This window comes from Plectrocnemia conspersa, unplaced genomic scaffold, assembly GCF_051122295.1.
Source record: "Plectrocnemia conspersa isolate PC_06_02 unplaced genomic scaffold, ASM5112229v1 ptg000013l, whole genome shotgun sequence".
Taxonomy (NCBI): domain Eukaryota; kingdom Metazoa; phylum Arthropoda; class Insecta; order Trichoptera; family Polycentropodidae; genus Plectrocnemia; species Plectrocnemia conspersa.
The window spans coordinates 9,660,241-9,682,765 of NW_028277177.1; the positions used below are offsets into that span (position 1 = coordinate 9,660,241).

At 33.1% G+C, this 22,525-nt stretch overlaps 1 protein-coding gene across 6 annotated transcripts in view; it reads left to right on the forward strand.

The window, feature by feature from the left end:
- Nucleotides 1–1,423: 1,423 nt before the first annotated feature.
- The window catches only part of LOC148227231 (uncharacterized), a 53,506-nt gene continuing 32,404 nt past the window's right edge, over nucleotides 1,424–22,525 (forward strand). For 2 of the 6 annotated variants that reach the window (XM_088202890.1, XM_088202893.1), the window contains exons 1-16: nucleotides 1,424–1,738; nucleotides 10,033–11,287; nucleotides 12,095–13,149; nucleotides 13,219–13,356; nucleotides 13,433–13,507; nucleotides 15,568–15,730; nucleotides 15,796–15,943; nucleotides 16,012–16,176; nucleotides 16,249–16,491; nucleotides 17,170–17,264; nucleotides 17,333–17,451; nucleotides 17,524–17,612; nucleotides 18,144–18,270; nucleotides 18,442–18,539; nucleotides 18,635–18,776; nucleotides 18,854–18,986. In XM_088202890.1, coding sequence (XP_088059016.1) covers nucleotides 10,057–11,287; nucleotides 12,095–13,149; nucleotides 13,219–13,356; nucleotides 13,433–13,507; nucleotides 15,568–15,730; nucleotides 15,796–15,943; nucleotides 16,012–16,176; nucleotides 16,249–16,491; nucleotides 17,170–17,264; nucleotides 17,333–17,451; nucleotides 17,524–17,612; nucleotides 18,144–18,270; nucleotides 18,442–18,539; nucleotides 18,635–18,776; nucleotides 18,854–18,986 — 4,021 coding nt within the window. In that variant the 5' untranslated portion in view covers nucleotides 1,424–1,738; nucleotides 10,033–10,056. Of the gene's footprint in view, nucleotides 1,739–10,032; nucleotides 11,288–12,094; nucleotides 13,150–13,218; nucleotides 13,357–13,432; nucleotides 13,586–15,567; nucleotides 15,731–15,795; nucleotides 15,944–16,011; nucleotides 16,177–16,248; nucleotides 16,492–17,169; nucleotides 17,265–17,332; nucleotides 17,452–17,523; nucleotides 17,613–18,143; nucleotides 18,271–18,441; nucleotides 18,540–18,634; nucleotides 18,777–18,853; nucleotides 18,987–21,417; nucleotides 21,953–22,525 lie in introns of those variants that run through there. The other 4 variants (XM_088202889.1, XM_088202891.1, XM_088202892.1 and 1 more) reach the window with 4 other exon arrangements.

Sequence of the window (22,525 nt, forward strand, 5' to 3'; positions counted from 1 at the left end):
TAATTTTTTCCAAATATTTTTCAAATGTTGCACAGTTTGCACTTTTTGAAAGTAAAATTTGATCGTAGATCTAAATAAACTGCTCATAGTAAACTATCACTTTCTAATAATGATGTTTCCTTATTAGATAATTCATTATATAAAATGTCTGCAAAGATTTTTTTAATTTCGTAATTTTATAATATGTACTGAACCGAAATAAGCTGATATTTTTCGGTTTCAATAGAAATAACGACTTTTTTCCGGTTTTCAGCTAAGTTCCGGTTCGTAACTCTGCAAGAAATATTAATTTATATCCTTTGCCAAGTAAATTAGCAGTGACAAAAAGTGAATACATATTTGGATTTAAGAAATACATAATTGTTATAGAATTGTCATTTCTTCCGACAAGTGTAATATTGTTTTTATTTTAGAGGATTGAAAATCTTTATAGAAAACAATGTTAAAATGTACATATGGAAAAGATTTAATAAGCATTGGTTGTCCTGCTCATATTATTCATTATTCTTCACACCGTGAATTATTATTATTATTATTATCGTTAATCCGATAAAAATAAATTTTAAAATTGTAAAACGTTCTACTATCACAACCGGGATTGAATCTATAAAAAAATATTATCACAACTCGTTGTATTTACTAATGAATTTATTGTGGCCATTACTTTTACAATGTTGTGCTGCTTTTATTTCTAATATTTTTTCATGTGGTCGTTTAGCATAAAATGTTAATGAAAATTGAAAAACACGATTTTTAAATTATTATTTTTTTGGGGACCGACACGGTTGGCACACTTGAACATTCTTTTCGGAAAGTTTTCGAGAAAGAAATTGGGGACCAGCTTTGCCTCGTAGTTGACAATCGCTGCTGCAGGTGTGCCAACTGTATCGGTCATCCGAGATTAATCAGCTTTTAAAAAGTTTTTCTTGAAGGAACATATGACTCAAAAATGGAAAGAAACATAATTAAACCAAATGAAGTCCACCAAACAGTCGATCTAATTTTTTCAGTTTTGCATATAAAAACTATGCGGACAAAAATAGTCTCCGAAATTGAAAAAAAATTGATCTACTTTATGGTATGATAGATTATTTTGTATAATACTTATTTGCCATTTTTGTAATATCTGTTAAAAATGATATCGTAGAAAGAATATGATCAACATATAATTGACTATAAAGTAAATACATACGAGTATTAATCGACGTTTATAAAATAAATAAAAATAAAATTGAATACGGTCATCGGCATCTGACAACACTAGCCACGCGTGAGAATAGCGCTGATTTAGTATTGGCCGCTAAAAATAATAAATAGTCATATAAATATTCAGTCGATTTGAAAAAGCGTGCCAACACAAGGGAAAAAATATTGAAAGGGGCTCGGAACAGTCGCGTTCGGTAATACCCCGCGGGGGCGAAGAGACGCGACGTTCGGAAAAACCGGGTCGCGCCCGCTAAAAGATCGGGGGTCGAACTGCGACCGGCTGCGGAGAGCGCCACAGCGCCACGGGGGTCTCGGTCGCGGCGTCAAGCCGTTTCGTGTGCCGCGACTCGCGAGGCGTCGCCGGAGAGCGAAGCCGCAGCTGCTGTCAGTGTTGGCAGGCGTGCGCGCCCGCCAAGATGTCCGCCGGCCGGGGCGCCCGCACCTGAGCCCCGCCCCCGCCTTCGCCCCCCCCGTACCGAGACAGCGCAGTGCCCCCGTCTTCGAGCGCATGGCTCGACGACGCGTCTGACTGGTGAGTGACCCGCACCCTCGCACTCCGCCCCTTGCGACACCGATCGCATCGAAACGTCATCGCACCGTTCGGGGCCTCCGGGTGACGCGCCTCGGTTCCCCGATCGCTCCCTGACTCTGATTCGACTAGGCGCATCCGCTGTTGCATAAGTGAAAGTGCGTCGACGCGCAAGGCGCTGCGCCCCCGATCGCTCCGCTCTTTCGCTATTCTCGCCGCCAGAACGTCGTTTTTTACGCACGTTCAGGAACTTACAGGTGATTCATTCAAAAAATCGATACCTGTAAAACAAATTCATTTTATTAACATAAATATTGATGTTATATAGTGGGTATAAATATATGATAATAAATTCGTTGTTTTTACATTTTAATTAATCAATATATTATATAGTAAACATATTGTAATAACTACTTTTTAATTGCTGTCAATTTCTGACAATAAACACGTTCGTTTGCGAAATACTCGGAACATCACTTTCATCACTTTATTTTTAGCTATTGCATTGATTTTAGTCACAAAATCTGTTTCAGCTTTGGAGGAATTTGTATTAACATTTCTTCTTCATGTTGAAATTGGCCGATTTAATCAATATTTCATCCATTAAAATCTTAATACCAGCATTGGTAGGACTCGATCGCTGCAATACAAACATATTAGCTGTGAATTGTGTGTTTCGTGGGCAACGTTTAGTTGCAAAAACCCTTAATGATCTGCTGCATCGGCATGCACTCAATCATATAGCATAGCATTGTATTCAATAATTTACTACGCCACATACAAGTATGTTGACTGTCAAAGGGTTCATATTTAAATTGATTTGTATAGTTAATTTAATTAAACTAATTTATAGCTGTTTTGTTGCCAAACTAATATTGATGGATATCCTTTCAACCAAGATTCCCAATTGGGTCTTAGACCAATTTATAAATAAATAAATCTTCTGGTAAATATGTGGTGACGGGTTGGCAATAAGACTATGTTGTTTAATTATAACATAGTTATGGGGATGATCGACGAGCACCTTCGTTCACATGCAATCGACAATCGAGAGTGCAGCTCCAGGATGCCAACTGCATCAGCCTTCCTTTCAATTGAAAAGAAGAACCTACTGAAAATAATTGCCCGTTAAGATTGGGCCCAATATTGATAAATCGGTAACACCAACACCAGGCTCATCCTTCTCGTTAAGTTGTATTTTCAATTTGACTGATTCGATTGATTAGTATATTTGTATTTAAATAGTTTTTTTATTTAATTATTAATAAAGGTAAAAATTCGAAATTAAGTTTTAATTGTATATTGTTTATATTTTTATGTGTACCTTTTAAGTAAGTTAATGTAAGATTTTATAAGCAGCTACTAAATTTAGTGTAGATTTAATAAATATTTTTTTTTTTTTAAATGCCAGATTTTTGTTTTTAATACATTCTCACCAAACCAAAACTGGCCAATGTGTATCAAACCTGATGGCCTTAATCTGGATAATGCTAATCCAGTATGTTTGATGCAATTGTTAATCGAAAATTTCTTGGGCGCTTCTTTTTAATGTATTGGAATGATCGCTTAGAGTAATATGTCTTAAAGGTTGCAGTTATTCATTGATTTAGTAGTTGTATCAACAAACTAAAAATAACAAGTAAAAGGCAAAACTACATTTGTGTGCTTCATTAATTGATGACTCGATACATTGTCTACAAAAAACATTAAATTCCAGACAATCCCTATTTAGTGTAACTTCTAGTAACTGTTCATAGTGTTATTAAATGAATACTTTTCTGGACTAAAAGATCACTAAGAATTACTATAGGGTTTTCAATATTTTTTACCTTCACAGACTAATTAGGCTCTTAATATGATGTCAACTTTTCAGCTTACATTTATCAGTCAAAATAAAGCGTTTCTGCTGAATTGTAGATGTTAATATAAGTTTTTTAGGTGGTCGGTGGCAATTTAAACCAGGGCTTCGAACCATTATATTTTTCATTTCAGTTTTCGTTCCAGTTCAATAAAAAAATATCAGTTCGGTTAAGGTTTGATCTGAGTTTGCTCTGAGTGATTAATTTAATTTTTTTATTTAGAACATTTTATTCCTTCATTTGTAATAAGCATACTACATTAATTGATACAATATTATAATATAAGTAATAATAATTAATTAAAAGTATAATAATTAGAACTAAAGTATATAATATATGATAATAATGAAATTTATTAAACGAAACAAATTCGTATATTCATGGTTGAAGTATACAGGATTCTTGGGTATATTTATTTATAATTAAAAAATATAAAAGTGACTTCTAATTATTAAAATATCTTCCGATGTATTTTTATTTTAACTATTTCTATAGTCTTAGAATAAACTTTAAACCGGAGAAGGCCCTTTCATCACTAACTTGTGTTGCTAAAACTCCTAAAATCACCATTGCAATTTTGTATAAATGTACAGTAAAACCTCGATAAAATGGACTTTGATATAACAGACAAAATATCCGGTCAAGTGAAAATTGTTAAAAACATCCTGTTAATGTTATACAGGCTTAGATTCAAATGTTACCGCTTGTAAACAATGTTCTGCTCATAATTATCACGTCATACCTCTAACTTAATACCTACATACAAATAAAGTATGTTTTCGAAAAATTGCTTATTTTGATTTGATAGAATTTTTTTGTAAAGTAAAGTTTTATACCTACCATATCATTGTTTAAAATCACATAATATTTTCAATCCATTTATGGAAACTTCACCGACATTGTATTGTGTCATTTATTTTATTACTAAAAAAATACATTCGGAAAACCTACAATATTTTTATATAACGAACTTTTGGCTTTAATGGACACCCCCTCACCTGCATTAGTCCGTTATATCGAGGTCTAGTATTTTTATTGTCCCGGAATATGTTATTTTTTCTATCTATTCTTTGTACATGGTTCAAGTTATTCAATATGAATTTAATGTCCACATCTGTAGAAATGGAAAATCTATATATCTATTGTCAATTCTTTATTACTTAAAAAGTCCTCTAAATCGTTTACCTTTTCATTGGACTTTTCATTAGATCAGCGCTATTTAACTGGCGGCTTATTTTTGTGGACCGCAGACCAATGTTTATAAAGTGAAATTTAAAAAAGGTCACCTTTCACATTTTTGTTTGTTTACGCGGGCAAAGGGTATACAAACAAAAAGGTCTGAGGTGACCTTTTATGTTTTAGCTCCCACCAACATCCGTAAATGAACATAAATATTCGACATGACCATTTTTTCAAAAGACTAGCCCCTGAAATATTTGCAAAAAATGGCCCACGGATTAAGAGAAGTTGGACAGCGTTGCACTTGATAATTGTGATTGAAATTTGTTCCAAATATTTTTCAAATGTTGCACGGTTTTTGTGACGTCGAAAGTAAAGTTTGATAATGTGGATCTAAATAAACTATTCTTAGTATACTATCACTTTATAATAATGATGTTTCCCTATTTGATACTTCATTATATAAAATATCTGTAGAGATATTTTTAAATATCATAATTTTGTTTAAACGTACACCGAACCGAAATAAACTGATATTTTTTTTCGGTTCAGCTCCAGTTTTCGTTCCTACAAAAATAATGTTTATTTCCAGTTTTTGGTTCAGTTTCAGTTTGAAGCCCTGATTTAAACTCTGTTATATTAGGTGACGGCCAAAATTCATCAGTGGTATCATTATTCTAGCATCTTGAATCATCGAAGTAAAGATTCTTCTGGTCTGGATGCGCAAGCATATCAGATATCTTTTATTTTTTGTTCACTTCTTGGTATAGTCTGCCGTTTTGTAGTTACGTCTATGTTTTAGTACAGTATTATTTAAATTAGTTACAGAGTCATTAACCAGTCAATATATGTTGGGAAAAGTAGAGATCATTGATGCCTTAACTTTTAATTTTTTGATTAAGAAAAATCTTATTGGAAAGTTACTAAATCCCCAATAAACAAATAATAAAAAACAATGTTATATTGTCAAAATGCACTTCATAAATCTATTGAAGATGAACAAATGTAGAATCAACAATAAATCATTTAATTGTAAAATAATAAACAATCCATTTATTCACACAATGACAGTTCAGTAACAAAAATGCTCATTTAGTAAATATTTTATTTTATTGTAGTGACTATAGTTTCGAACTGTAAATAAAATGTCTCAAAAATTACAATAATGCATTTAGAAATCAATATTTTTTTGATAGTATTTTTTATCACTATTGATGAAATAATTATACTGAAACATGTAAAGTTTTTCTTATAAAAGTTCAAAGATCCATGTAGTCTTATTTTTAAAATTAGATCATTTGTTTATTATGTCATTCAGTAAATCAATGTACCAAGTCAGTTAAATATACTGACCCTTGGCATGCTAAAGGTTTATCAGTGGAAAACCCCTTTTAAATTCTGACATTATAAACCAAACAAAATCGTTGGAAAGTGCCATAACCAGAACGATTGACATTTCGATGGCATATTATATTTCTATTTAAAATGTTTAAATGTTTTTGAGTGCAAGTATAATTTTTATTTTCCCCTGCATTCTGTCAATGCTCATTTTTCACTTCTAGTCGAGCGATATTATCTATAATAAATGCTGTTCGATCCTTCTCCATTTATCTCTATTGGGATCCTGCTTATCTCTTCACTTTATTTTTGCTCATTTCGTTGATTGTTCCTTTGCCTCTGTAACTTGATTAAAAGTGCCACTTATCAGTTCTTGCGTCGACATTGGTCAAATAAATAAAATACTCCTTATCCTAGATGTCAATATTAAGGCTGAGGAGTATAAAAATTGACAGCTTATCGTATTCATGTTCAGCGCTGCCTATCTATCATCAATTTCTGTAATTCAGATAATACAATATAATTAGGTTGGTATTTATTTATATGTTCGATTTGAACTAGCAATCATCGACTGTTAGTATTACTTATCTTTTTTGGACCACATGCAGGGTTTATTCTACCGCATAACCTGTAATTCTATAGATACCTACGCTTCACATTGCTGTTGTTGGAAATTTACCCTAGTTGAAACTATATCTCCCAAAAAAATGTAAATGGATCAGTGCCGAAATTGTTGTTTTAGGTTTGTTTTGAGATATTTATATAGGTCAACAAATAAATATGCAAAATTGCCACACAGCAAAAGAGAAGGAAAATCGAAGCTCAAAAACAGTTTTGCTTTAATTTTTATTCTACAATATTAAATATTTGATATTTAGTGTATTTTATGTACCTGTTTATAATGTTATATTAGAATCGATAAATGTATTTATATCACATAATTGGTTGTTTCGTTGAAGTTTGTTTATTTTTAAATCAATCTCCATGAGCCATTATTGATTCAAGTTATTTTCTGATTCTAATAATAAACTTCTATTTCTTAATGAACAAATCTTTGATTTCAAGTCCCTTAATTAAAATTTTTTCAACCTCCAAATTATTTTAGAAGTATTATACAGTGATGTAAATTTAGCCTAATTTATCAGAGCATTTTTAATAAGGTTAAACTTATTTAGATTTACAAAATTATCTACAACTACCTTCAATTGTAACTAACGTAACATTTTTCAATTATCTTTCTTTTTGAAGAAAAATATATAATACAGAATTTTGCATTCAAAAAATATTCATTTATGTATGCATAATAATAATATAAATAGATAATACGCAAGTCACATTAAAATATTATGTTTGCTAGTGTTGATTTTAATACTAGTTGTTAGAATGTATAATTATAATGTAAAATTTAACTGTTTTGGTTTTACGCATGTTTCTCGGAATACTTTTAAAATGATCATAAGCAAAATATGCAAAATAAAATAAAACTGAAATTAGCAAATTACTGCCGATGATTTGTACTTACAATGACTGGATTTTAACGGTCCATAAAAATTATTAGGATATGAAACATTTATGGATTTTATTATAAAAAGATGAATGTCATTTTCAATCATGCTGTATGGCGAAGGTTAAAAATGCAGTGTAGATAACATAAATCTTGAGAGCTGGGTTCGAATGAATTATCAGTTATTGTTAGGATACGCTTGTGATGTCACGTCACTGTGCATTAGGCGAAGGTAGAAGAGCGATGCACACCTTGTCTGCGGTATGAATTTAAATGTACATAAATATATTTTTTACTCATATGCTAAACATATATGCATATTAATGACATCTGTTGTTTACACCTGGCATGAGAATAGATTTTATTTATGTAAATCATTTTTATCTTCAGGTGAACTAGCAGATTACGCAAAGGATAATACATTTATAAAAATATAGTATAACCTTTGATATCTTTTCGGACACCTATTGTGACCTTATAATTATAATTAAATATGCTAAATATATATTTTTGATAGCATTTTAAATATTATGATGCACTAGCTCAGTGCTTTATAAATATGTTGTTTAAAAAGTTCTATAATATAAACATTATTATTGTTTTTTATCAAGATTACTTCGTCTGTCCTTCTGATCTATGTCATCTCATTATATAATAATGTTTGCTTTAAATTTAGTTATAATCAGCAATCAAACTACCAAAATAATTAATTTAAAATATAGGATTTTAAAAACTTTGAACGCTTATTATCTTTTTTTTGTGCTAACTAATGTGATATGCTTTAACCGACGATGACCCAAAGCCAGATTGTTCTGGTTCATGTGAACCATTTTTTCAAGCTAATTCAGACTGAATATTCTTAAAGTAATTTTTTACACTTTCGATTAGTTTTGGTATTTTTTTAAAGATTGTTTATGAGTCTTCGAAAATTTGAAGTCGGGCGCTGGTTATAACTAGTTTCACTATCAGAGAAATTAGTTTGGAGCACATGTACATACGCACATTGAGAAAATGAAACACGATAGTTTGCGATTGACGTAATATACTCGTTTTATGAATATCGTAAATATACTTATATTTTATTTCATACATTATTCGAATAACGAATGTGTGCGTAGTGATTTATCGTGTAACTGTAAATGACATATGTGCCGCTGATTATAAACGTTAACCTCTCGTTGCCATTTTGATCACATCTTCTCATTCATTATAACCAGTGTTAACTGGTGAATCAGTCAAACGTGCACCTATTACATGTTGGTCGGGATGCCCCATGTCGCATCTGGCCATCATTAGGCAATTAGGTTTTCGCTCGATTATGTCGCTACAAATTAGCACGATCAAGATATACAATATATATGTATATACATATATAAAAATACACACTTATTTACATTGTAAATATTTACAATCATTAACAATGTGTGTATGTTTAAAAATATTTACAGAGGAGCATGTTAGTAAATATCTGATACGAGTTTATTATGAATAATAGTGAGTAAATAAATGTTTAGCCCTGATTACAAAACTGAAATGATAAAGATTTGCTCTTCGTGTGTTTATTTTCGTAATGTTTATACAGAGACATTTTTATGTTGCATTCTTTATTATAAAAATTCATATTTTTTTATTACGCTTCTACTCTTTATGTTTATCTAGATATATCTGGTTCGTTTACAATCGGATCAGAAGATAATGCCAGTTAATTATGATAACTCGCCAACTTGTGAATGTGTAAACATTTATTTACCTACTTCATAGATAATATTCAATTATATCACCGCTTAAATTTCATCATTATCAAACAACTCACGTGCGAGCATAATTTATTGTGAAGTATTATTTGTATTCAAACGTAAACAATCTTGGATTTAATTTTGGGTGTCATAAGTTGCCGTTTGACTTTTTAAATATTTGCATAGAATAATATACCGTTAGCCTACTTATTATAAACAATGATGGAATAGCATCATTCATGTAATAAAAAATCAATACAGAATGAACCATAATACAAATAGTTTCGATAAATAACTTTTCAAGATAATTATGTTGAGTGTACTGTTTAATTTACTTATATTCTCTTAAGGTGATGAATATCTGAGTCAATCTATGACTTTTTTATTATTATGTTCTCAGCACAAAGAAGGGTGGGGGGTCTGCACTTCTTGAGTAACTTGTGCTTTTTTGCCACACAATGTGTTCTGTCGATAAGTGATGCTCGTTGGTATCTCTTGTCATTGCCCGACATCTAATATTTTGGCCACTTTTTTCCTTAAAGATTATTATTAACCTAAGTTCATTATAAATATTATTGAAATTATAATATACTTGTTAGCTAACTAAAATAAATGTAATTATTTCTGCGTAATGCTTTGTTCAAAATTGTTTATTTTACTTGTTTTTTTGTTTTTTTTTAGAATCAAGCTGCCGGTCGCTGGGTGATGGAGAAGGCAAAAGCTTACATTAAGAGTGAGCTGGGCGGAGGTCGTGAACGGCCTAACTCTGAACCCCAGCCACCACCTGCAGCTTCGTCTCCACCTGAAACGCGGCAACGTCCCGGCAGCGAACCGTATCCACTTCACCATGAAAGCAAACCTGGCGCTCAAGAGAATAAACAACCTCAGCCGCCGGAACAAAAAGATCTCTCTTTATTCAACATCGCTAAGCCTCCTCAACAGATCGCCGACACAGCAGACAGTGCTAACTTTCTGAATGTACACAATGCAAAATTATCAACCAAACAAAATGTAGACACTAGAGAAAGTAATATTTACAGTAGTATTTCTAAACAGCCGAATCAAAGTGTAGACGCTAGAGAACATGCATTCTACAATAATTCAAAAAACGTACCGCAACATATATTAGACCCTAGAGACAATAACCTTTACACGAATAATATTAAATTAAGAGAAACCGCTTCGTTAGTCAATCCTAAACCATTGCAGATTGACGAGTCGAAAGAAGGTCTTTCTTATGCCAATAATGCCAAAATATCCTCAGAGAGAGAACTGTACGGTAGTGTCATAAAACCGGCTAATGATAGTAGGTATCAAGATTATTCTAAACTACAGAGCGATCCAAACCGGAGAAGTGATGGCTATGTTATCAAAGCATTAGACCCGTACGAATCACGGATAGAGCTATATCCGAAACCAGTAGATAGAGCTGACTATTCAGGATTAAAGTTGAGTGAAGTGGATAAACGAAAAGAATATTTGATAACACACGGACAAAGTGATAGAAGTGAATATTTAGGTGTAAAACAATTAACGAGTGATGCGGACCAACGTAGAGGGGAGTATTCAGTGGCAAAACAGGGACACACTGAATCGGACCAAAGGAGAGAGTATTTAGGAGCGAAACAGGGTCAAACCGAATCATCGTCAGATGCGAGACGAATAGGTGTGAATGTGTGTTTTGTGTGCGGTGCTAGTGGGCATGCGGAACAATGGATTATTTATGCCCGCGCCGAACAGGCTCCACCAGGAGAGCCCCATTTTCCATTCCTAGAGGGTCATGTACCACCTGCCAGCTGGCCTGGAGGACCTCGCAAATGCTGTCGCCTGTGCCGCGCACTACTAAGACAACAGTGGGACACCTATGAGCGTGAGGGGCGGCCTCATGCACAGAGGATATATTGGCTGAAAAGAGTCGACGGCAAACCATATACAGGTTAATATTTATCAATATGTATAAGATAAAAAAATAACTGCATAATATGCTAATTTCATATGTATGATTCAATTTTACAAAACATTTCATAATTTGATTGTGAGAATTAATTTATAAAACATTTCATAATTTGATTGTGAGAATTAATTATCTTTATTAAAATAATTAACGATGACCGTAAAGATTGGAAATAAAAAATAAGTCCGGCTTTAACCTTAAGAGTGCCATATTTGTATTTATTCATTTTTATTTTAAATTTCCGTTTACATTATCGAGTTACACTCATGTCATACCTAAAGAGTAAAATCGAATATTTTATTTGATAAACTTTTGAAAACTACTGGTCGATCTATACAAAAAGGTGATGAACCCAAAACTAATTACATATCGGCAATTTTTAATTAAGTATGTTTTACGTTTATAATTATTAGCATCTATCAAGCATGACGATTATTTTTTTATTATTTGCATAAATTTATGTACTATGTACGGGTATACTGTACCCATCTAATGTGATTGTTTCACATGCTAAGGCTGAAGGTCAACCCCTATGGTGCAGATGACTTTTACATTATTTTCCACTGATTGTACATGACCTATTTGACCCGTACTCATCTTGCCTGCTGACCCATAAATGCCCTGCCCCGATAGTGAACTCTTTTATCTCTCATGCTGAAATATAAATATGTTTGTTTATTATTGTTTTAAAAATAGTTGAGAGATGGCATTAACATGTCTCATGGTTGTGACATTTTAATTTACCATTAAATATACAAAAATATGATAATAATTAATTTTACATTTTAGGTGCGGATATGTCATTCCAAGGTGAATATGCGGCTCAAATGCTGGGATTAAACTCAGACAACTCTCCGGTACCTCTGACGAATTCGGCGCCCGCACATAGTCCATCGCCTTCGCCCGGTCGTCCGGCTTCTCGAGATCACTTGTCCAGATCGCGGCAGGAGAGCAATCGGCAATATGAAGCCGCCGTGCGTTATCACCAAGACGCGACGAGAAAGAATCACGATCAACAGCATCATCTTAAAGACCTCAGAGAGAAGGCAGAGTATTATCCTCCGACTTCGAAACCTTATCACGATATAAAAATGGCCAACTTAACGTACGAACATCAATTGAATTACGCTAATATACCTCATCATTATCCTACTACCAAAGTTAAAACTGTTAGTGAATTGAACGCTTCCGCGCAAGACATGAACATGAAACCCAATGCGACTGCGGCGTCGGACGTTCGAAACATGCAACACGGACAATATTTAAATTCTAAATACAACCAAGTGATATCGCACAATCCGAGAGATCGGTACGAGCGAGAAAGAGTTCCTTCGCACCCTAACACAGCTAAGGGTCATATTAGTGTGCCTCCGGTGGTGGATAAAATATCTCAAAACTATAAAGTGCAATACGATCAAACCAAGTATCAGAATGCAATGCCACCATCACCTCATGTTATACAAAAACCTGATGAAAAAACACATCCAATACCGTTGAAATCGCATATTTTATCAGCGACTAATGCTACTCCGATAAATCAAGATTTGGCAGTAGAAGGAGTATTAGATCTGCGGAACATCCCCAAAGAGACTAACGTCATATCACTGGGATCGCAACACTCTAGTTTATCGGAGCCTTCCGTTTACTTAGATTCGGCTAAGAGCACTCACTCCGTTTATTCTGGCAATTCGAATTCTAGTTCAGATAAAGACATCCTCGATTTATCGATGCCTGATAAGAACTCTGTTACGGAAGTTTGTTACGTATGCGGAGACGAATACAAAAGAGGCTCTCTCTGTAATTTGAGCACGAAAGAACCGAAGGATAAAGGCAAGGGTATACAGGTATGCATATTGATTGTTATTATTTATTATGTAAATATGTTACACATTTGGCTTGTTAAATTATTTCAGAAGAATCAACCGTATTTCCCAATATTTAACGAGCAACATCCACGACCGGCGAGATCGAGACCGAAGGATGCTCAAGGCTTAATTCAAGCTTGTGTCGCTTGCCAACATCACCTCCTTCAGCAGTGGCATAGTTTTCAGGTAATTATTTCAAGAATTTGTATGAATTAATGTTATGTTTAAAAATATAACTTATGGTTGTTTTGAATTTTCATAGACAAGGGGAGTGCCATCGGCAGAACGTGAATATACATTAAGATCTAGACCACCAACTCTTCTTCCACCATCACCAGTAAGTTTAGCAAGTGGCAAATTAACGCCACACACTTCTGACCCGCCGCCGCCGCCACTCCCACGGCACAATGACACGGTATTATTACTATAAAAAAATATATTTAGATTATACTTTATTATCTTCTTCAGTCTGTCGACATTTGCCGCTAAGCACTCGTCTCTTCTTAGCTTTTCAAGTATTATGTGTTAACCCTTTGAGTAGCGAGTTAATTTATACACATTTTTAATTTGCTATTATACACCTGGGAGTGAGTTAATTTTACGTATTTTTCCATAATTATTTGTTATTTGCTTATTATTATTTTATATTGCATTTATAGTAAATTATAGAAAAAAATCAGTAATTTATTATTGTGTTGATCTAATTTACTACTTTTTTGTATTAGTATGTTTTAATAATTTATTTTAACACTTCTGTTATTAAATTTCGTTAATTTATTTTACATATTTTTTATACATCATTTGCCTTTTGTGGTATTTTTTTTTATATTAATTCAGAAGCTCAATATTTTTTTATAAAATTGATATAAAATATTTTTTGTTATATTTAATTTATTGATATTATTATCTATATAAATTATTTACTTGGAATCAAATTTTAATATTTTATTGTATGAATATAATGTTTTTTATTTATTATTTCTTCAGTTGTATATGTAAATATATAACTATCTGGGGTACTGCAAAACAGTGAAAGATCAACCACTATTATAATTTTGTTGCCGTTCTTAACTTTTATTTTATTTCAACTTGATACATGTTTTTATTTTGTATTTTTTAACCCAATTAGTTTGCATAAAGATAATTACTGCAAATCAGCAAATCTAGTCCATTAGCTTCTTTAGAGATGTCACATACTTATTTTTCAGTTTGTATTCTGCTTCAAATCTGCTTTTAATATGTCGATACTTTTGAATCAATTTTCAAAATAAAATGGTTATTTTTTGTTTAATCCCTAGATATGTCAGTCTTCCTATAGTTTTTATAGTATTTATTCGTATCGTAAACAGTTTAATTTTAAACAATTTGTAATTTACACCATCTTAAAATGTTCATGTATGACATCTAAACTCAATATCAGACTTGTCCATGAACAAATAGGCATCTATTATATAAAACTTTTTTAAATCAAACAAATTTTACATTTTCTTGTAAAATAATTTTAAGTTGTTACATATCCCAAGAAATATATATTAAACACAGACAGCAGTAATGTGATCTGCTTTTACTTTATTAAGTTTGTTTCAATGACACTGCTGGTTTCTATCTCAATTATTATCTATTTTAATTTCGTTAAAACAAGGCTTGTTAAGCTAATTTTATTCTCATACATAGGTTAGCATCAAAGGAAGACATTTTCAAAATTCAAATTTAATTATTAGAAAAATATATATTTTTACTCAAGTGTGTAAATATGTAATCTGTCTTAAATTGATTCTGGACTTCCGATGTATTCTATCATTCTATAATATGTAATCCCAGTATATTTCAAGTAGAATATTCGTAGTTATCTTTAAAATTTGCATTTTTGCTTCGTTGATAATGTTGGTTTGGTATATGTATTTGTTTAATAACAAAATAAATAAAACCCTAATTATATTTTAAAATGCGAGTCGACATTCTGCAGACAAATTTGCCTAAGATAATTCAATCTATAAGCTTCTATTTAGTCTCTTTTTATGTCTTTTACTATTTAAATTCTCTTTTGATAATAATAATAATAATGATTACAAAATAGAGTACTTATGCAACACTTGTTTTACTATATTTAATATAAAAAAAGTAATTAGGAGTCGAAGAGGAAGACTAAAAGAAAGCCTTCTCTTTTTGATTTGGGATAACCCAATAACCCTAAATTATATTTATCCAAACTTAAGAATGATCATCTAATTAAAATATTTTATGAATGTTGTTGGAACATAACAAATTACTGTACTTTCATTATCATTTGTTATTGAACTGCCTGCCTTATACCAGGCTTTTATAGAATCCGTCAAAATGTTATAACTACCTCTAATGTTTTAATTACAGTCACACTCACTATTTTTAATGTTTCAGAGTACAACAAAAACGACATTTGTCTGTTTCGTATGTGGCACACAAGCTCTTTCTTCGTCGTTGCGATTAATTTATTGCTGTAAGAATCCCGAACGAGAAGCTTACTATCCGTTTTTAACACAATTAAAACCATTTCCTGATGCGAGTCCTATTAGTCCACAAGGTAAACGATCATAATAAATATTTTATCATATTATGAATTTTTTTAAAAATGATTTTATATTGTAGGTATGGTTCAAATATGTTCTGGATGTAATAAATCAATACCGTTAAAATATCCATCATACGGAGATAACGGACAACCAATCGGACCAGTCATGAACAGTCAACCGACCGTGACGACTGCCCCACATCCTTCGGCAGAAAGGGATATACGGTTTGTTCATTTTTTTTAAATATGATGAATACATATTCAACTTTTGTACATGACAATTTTAATTTTAGATTTAAACCATACGACATGTCCAATAGTGGAAAACAGCCAATTTCTGCCAAAAGAGAGAGACCCACTAGCAGAACCAATTCTCCACAACCCTTAACCACACAAGCAATTCCTAATACTTCGCAAAATCCGACTGTGTTAAATGAAAACGGTGTCGAGCTTTTGCGGTGATCAATTTTGTTTGGTTTTCTTATGATGTATAATTTTAAACTCTTGTAAACGTATCGTTTTCTTTGTAGTTGCCACATTTGTGCCGGCACTTTTCCACGAGGATCCATGGAGTGGTTGTCTACTTCGGCCGAATACATGAACTCACACGCAATGCATTTCCCATGCTTGGCGAGTGGCATGGGCGCCGGCTCCAGTGGATGTGTCCCCGCTACTGCGGGTGGGCGAGTGCTGGCATGCTTACGGTGCGTCCAGCATCTAGCTCAACAATGGGAAACCATGGACGCCGAAAGAGTCCCGCTTGAACATAGACGGTATTGTACTAAGACATTACATATATTATATCTTTTTTAAGAAAAAACTTTGGTACTTTCCATCACCTAAATTTAAATCAATATTAAAGCACTACACGTAGCTCGAGTGAGATTAGGAAAATAACTGATATATGATATACTAATTTAAATTTTACAAATTTAAAAATGACTAGTTTTTTATAAAGGATTTGATTGCACAAACTTCCAATTTATAAACTTTTAACTTATACCATTGCTCTATTGTGCTTATTATAAAATCCTTTTTATTTACATGGCAATAATTTTAAATTTAATAGAATGTTACTTTCTATTATAATTAGTTGTCTTAAAAATTATTAATTGTAAGTTGTAATTTGATGTACTAAATTGTTATATTATTAATAATAATTAATTAATGAACAATTATTGTTGCATTTGGCAGAATGTCTCGAAAGTAAGACTTGGTATTTTTGTTTTTAAATTATAAAAATGATATATCTTTGGCTGTGGATCTAATTCGGATCCTTAAATTTGTCTACTCTGATCTTTTTTTATTATTTCTAATGAATGAAATATGGAAACTTGTTAAAATTAAAATTTATTTGTAATAAATGGGAAAGAACATGACTAAAAATGCATCACAATATATTTTGTATACCAAGAAAGTTATTAATTAATTTGTTGTTTTATTTTATGTAGATATAACATACCTTCTCCGATGCCAACTAATGGTGATAGAGTCATACCTACACCACCGTCGACTACGTCAGAACGAACAGTTGCATCAAATTCAGGTAATTTTTATTATTCAATCTGTTATAAGAAAATCTGCAAACGTATATCACGATTATGCGAATTTTAGCTTGCACATCAATATACTGTTTCTTGTGTGGATTACATTCTGATTTCACGTTGGCGAGGGTGCTTTACGGTAACCCACAAGGAAATGCTCCGTATTTTCCAAACCTTCTAACACATCAGGTAAAATTGATATTAGTTTTTATTATTACGTGTTTTTGCCCTTGTGTACTTAAAATATTGGATCTATTACAGAGTTTGCCAAATGCCGAACAACTAAGAGAAGACGGATCGGCTTTAGTCTGCACCTTCTGTTACCACTCCCTGTTAAACCAATGGAAAAGGTAATGATACAATTTTGTCAATCGTAGATTTGATCATATAATAAATAAAACCTGGTCCAGTTTAATGTTTGTAGATACAATGATTTTTTTTTAATAATTCCGTATTTGTAGTTGGTATTTTGTTTATAATTTTTTTTATGCATGTACGTATTTAGAACGTGCCTTTTTTCTCTACGGGTGAATGGTTATGGAATGCTATCATTAAAATATATTCTACTTTTTGTCGAAAAGGTCTTGAGTCTGTTTTAATTTTATAGGATAAAAATATAGTATAATTTTTAACATACTGTAAAATATAATGGTTTTGGTTAATAATTATTATTTTTATATATTGTCGAAAGGTATCTTTGATTAGCAAATTATTCTTCGTTTTTAAAAGTAGGAATTTAGAACATAAAAAGTTTGTATATAAGGAACTCGGCGCTATTTATTTTTAGTCCAAATTGTCTTACATATTTTTTATTCTATTATCAACGTTTGGCAGTACATTATGATAAAAGCTTCAAAATTGACTTTCATTACAATTTACAGATATGAATCGGCAGTAGGTTATGCCTTGGTCCCGCCTGCGCAACGAACTTATAATACACACGATTATTGCTGTCATTTATGTGGCGTAACTACTTATAGAAAACGCGTACGAGCTTTGCCCATTAAGGTGACCTTTTTAATTTGTTTAAGTAATTTAATGTGTGTGTGTGTGTTTTGGCTTTGTAATTATCTAGATTATTATTACCATAATTGCTACTGTGGCATTATGTAAATATTCAATTTAGTATTTTTTTCCCGCTAAATTAAAATATCCGTTTAATATTTTAATATGTTACAGGAATTTCCCTTTCTCATGCATAGAAGAAACGAAAACTCACTCTTATTAGAAAACGGAGATTATGCAGTCGTTTGTTTAGATTGTTACGAAGGCCTCAGGTTTTATTTTTATATAACTAATATATTCATTATTGAGAGTTTTATTTATACTTTAACATGTTATATATGTAACGAACTGTTTTAATTCAAACCAGAATGCAAGTACAAGAGTATGAAAGAGTAAGGGTTCCCTTGGAAAAGAGAGAGTACAACTGGATAATGCAGTTGCCACCTCCGGAAGACAGTCCGGAATCTGCAGTAGCCAGATTGCCCTCCGGCGAAAGGAGTGATAAAATTGTTAGTCTCGTCTGGATTTTTTTTATTATTTATCTTTATTTATTTTCAAAATGTATACTTATCAATTAAATTCGAAGGTTCCTCCGACCATAACAGCTCCGAGACCTAATAGAAAGAATAATGCTCTCAAACATGATACAGCAACTGACAGGAGCAAACCACAGGCAAAAATGCATTCTTCTATGGTGGCAACCGACAAGCACGATTCAGGTAGGATCATATTTATATGCTTTTACGTATTCTATTTTGTTCTTTAAATCATATATATTACAAATCTGACATTTCCCTTTTTTTGTCATTTTTTATTTCATGTAATTTGAGTTTGCAACATAAAAATAGGTGTTCATATATATTTATTTATTTATCTTCATATAACTCTAACTGCTCGTCCACTAATTATTTGAAAGAGTAATCTACTTCAAATTATATAAGGATCTATTAGTGCTAATTAAGTAAACGAGATGAAAAACTTGTAAACTTAATTTTCGATTTTCATTTTCGCGATACAAAATAAACTATGACGAAAGTTTTCCAACCAACAGTTATTTTACCAATATTTGATTAGGAAGATTTTTTTAGCTCAAGTCAGACCAGAACACTCGTATTTTTTTGTGATCTGGTAAGCCTAATTACGAATCTGGGACCTTTGGATTATGAGCTGGATTTAAATCGGGTATATTTCTGTGTGGAACATTTTAGATTATTTTATGAATAATTTTTTACATGAATATTAACAGAGCTATGATTTTGAATAGTCTCATTTTGAAACAAACCGGTCCGAATTATTTACATGGTAATTTCTTCAGAAAAGTTTGCTGGAAAATTGTTTTAAAACTAGGCAGTTATTTTGTCATCAAAAAAATGTTATATATATACACGAGGAGGTATTAAAAAGTTCGTATAACTGAATATAGACAATGCTTAAGGTAGTGTTTTTTTATATTTCTCCTCACAAACTCTTAAAAAAACTCTTCATTTGTCTAAAATCTCTTCCTGGCTAATCTTTTCATTTGAAAGTCGAAAAGAGCCATGTTTGGTGAATATAAATCGGATAAACTATTTGTAGGCCAAGATAATGTATTTTGGCTATTTTTGCCGAAGGGTTTTGATGGAATGGGATTTTTTGCATTGTTTTGGTTCGTTTTTCTTGAATAGCAGCTCGTGACTAATAATCACTGCTGGAACCATATTTTTTGTCTCTTAGTCCTTTTTTTTTGTCTCATCGGTGGTTACAAATGAACGCAAAAAATATTATGCTGCATCATGGCTAAACAAATATTCTTTTGATATAATTTGTGTTTTTGGTCGTCATGACCAAATTTTCAAATGAAATGAAACCCTGCCTTATATTCATTGAATACTCGACCTCCTCTGAATTCCACTGTGCCATAGACAAGGAAAGAGTCGCAGTACACACTGCATATTTACAATCTTATTATTCGAAATAATTTCCAGTGTTAGTAATTGATAATAATATGTAATTTATATAATTCTTATCCTTTTATTAAAATATGTGAATTAATGAAGCAAATGTTCTAATTATTTTAAATTGGTAGAATACCAGGTGACTATATGACGGATATCGTAAAACTTCTAATTCTTGCTCCCTTTTTTTCTTGAGTGTGCCCTTGCATTGTCATATTACAGAATACGTCTTTGATTATTTAATAAATCGTTTTCTATCAACACTGCTTTAAATTTTACTTATTTGTTACAAAATTGTTTTGATGATGGTCTGGTTAGGTTTCAATAATCAACAATGAATTGCTCTCAAAATATCCCATCTATACAAAGATTAACCATTATAGTACCATTGCTGGTCGACGAGGGGTCAAACATGGCTTGTTTTGGAGAAAGCCGTTGTTTTTTCTCTTTGAATTGTTATACAAGACCTAATTCTTCTCTTCAGTAACAATCCTCAAAGATGGATCAGTTCCATGCATAAACAGTATTTACATCAATTTGGTCAATGTAAATTAAGTAGTCATGGACTTTTTTTGTTTAATGATTTTTTTAAATCCTTCATTTTTTTATATTTTGAAAATCGTTGACATTATTTTTATTGCAATCAATTATATGCTGGCAAAAATAATCTTGTTGAAATTGTTATTAATTTGGAACACAGTTGTTTATTTTTGAAGATCTTCCTGTTTTTGGCTTGTCCTTCAACTCCCTATCATTACTTTTTTCGACATGCTTATTTCACCGCAACCAGCGAAAAACCAATTTAAAAGTAATTTTACCTTGCATAGAATGCTGCTATATGAGATACTACAATATGTAATATTTGTAGCTTTAACACGGGACGATTTTAATCGCTTTTGACATGAATTCTTGTATTCCGAGAAGTGAGCTCGAGAGCGAAAAATGTTTAGTTTATGAGTTGTAATGTGAACGAACGGTTTTTTTACAAATATCATTTTTATACGACGTGTGAACCTTTGAGTTGCACATCGCGATAACAAAGTAAACATCGTAGAGGCGGGCGCGTCACGCGGGATGACCGAATGAAAAATCAATAATGACACATACGCGTCTGGGGGCGGCGGGCTATCGCATCGTAAAGGTTATCGCGGAAAAGCAAATGTTTGCGACCGCTGCACTGGCGTTCGTTTGCGGCGAGCTTTTCGCGGCGCGCTTTCCCGTCGATCCGTCTGCGGCCGTCGGCAGTGCGGGGCGAGCTTCGGAAGCGAGAGCACGCGCACGTGCGCTGCTCCTCCCCGATACGCGAACGTCCGATCCGCCTCATCCCCCCGCGCGCCTCAGCGTGTAAACACCGCGGTTATGTAACGCGCGCGCGAGAGAGAGCGACGGAGGTGAATCGCCCTCCACGTCGCGCGTCGCGCGTGACGGCGCCCGCGGATCGATCGCGTCCGGTTGCGCTTTTGCGCTTTTTGCGCGAACGCCTGCACCCGCCCGCCCGCAACGTGTTGCGCTCTATTTTTAAAATACGCAACAATACAACTAGATGTGTCGACCGGAGTGCGTTGTCAGTGCGTCGTCGTCGCGCGACGACGGATGATAGTCGGGCGATGTGCGCGAAGACTAGCCTCGGTGGAGGATATGGCGCGACGCGCGTGTGATTGTGGTGATTGTAGTGACAGTGCGAGCGATTATGGATTATAGAGCACCGAATCCGCTGCTCCATCTCGGGACGCCCTACTATGGACACCCCGGTAAGAACCAAAGTAGTTTTGTAACTTTGCGAGTACCAGATTTTAATGTCATGTATCATAAAATATAATAATCATCAGCACTAGTAAAGGGTAATCCAACTTTAGTTACCAATTTAAAAAAAAAACGCAAACTTAATGATATCTCCGGTATTTTTTTTATTAATCGTATTAATATTAAATAAATGCCCGCCTCTGGATCTTTTTCAGCAGCCGATCAATTCGATGCAATTTTCGATAACTCGGTACATTTAGGGCGGTATATCGGCTATACTTTGGCGGTTGTTGGTTTTTAGGTGCTCCGACGTTTCGGGCTTAGATACGACTAATAGCGTAATCCCCTGATTTTGGCGGCCAGTTAACGCCACCAGAACGTGAAATATCTTTTCACGCAAAACAAGTTACAAGTTGCGCAATCTCGCGGGAACCACGTGTCTTGACCTTTATCGTTTTCATAAAAGTGAGGCCCAATGACGCCGCCTGATCACAATGCGCACCAGTCACTTTTGGGCATGTAATGGTCTCTCATTAATCACATGAGGATTTTTCTCGCCCCATATGCGGCAATTTTGCTTA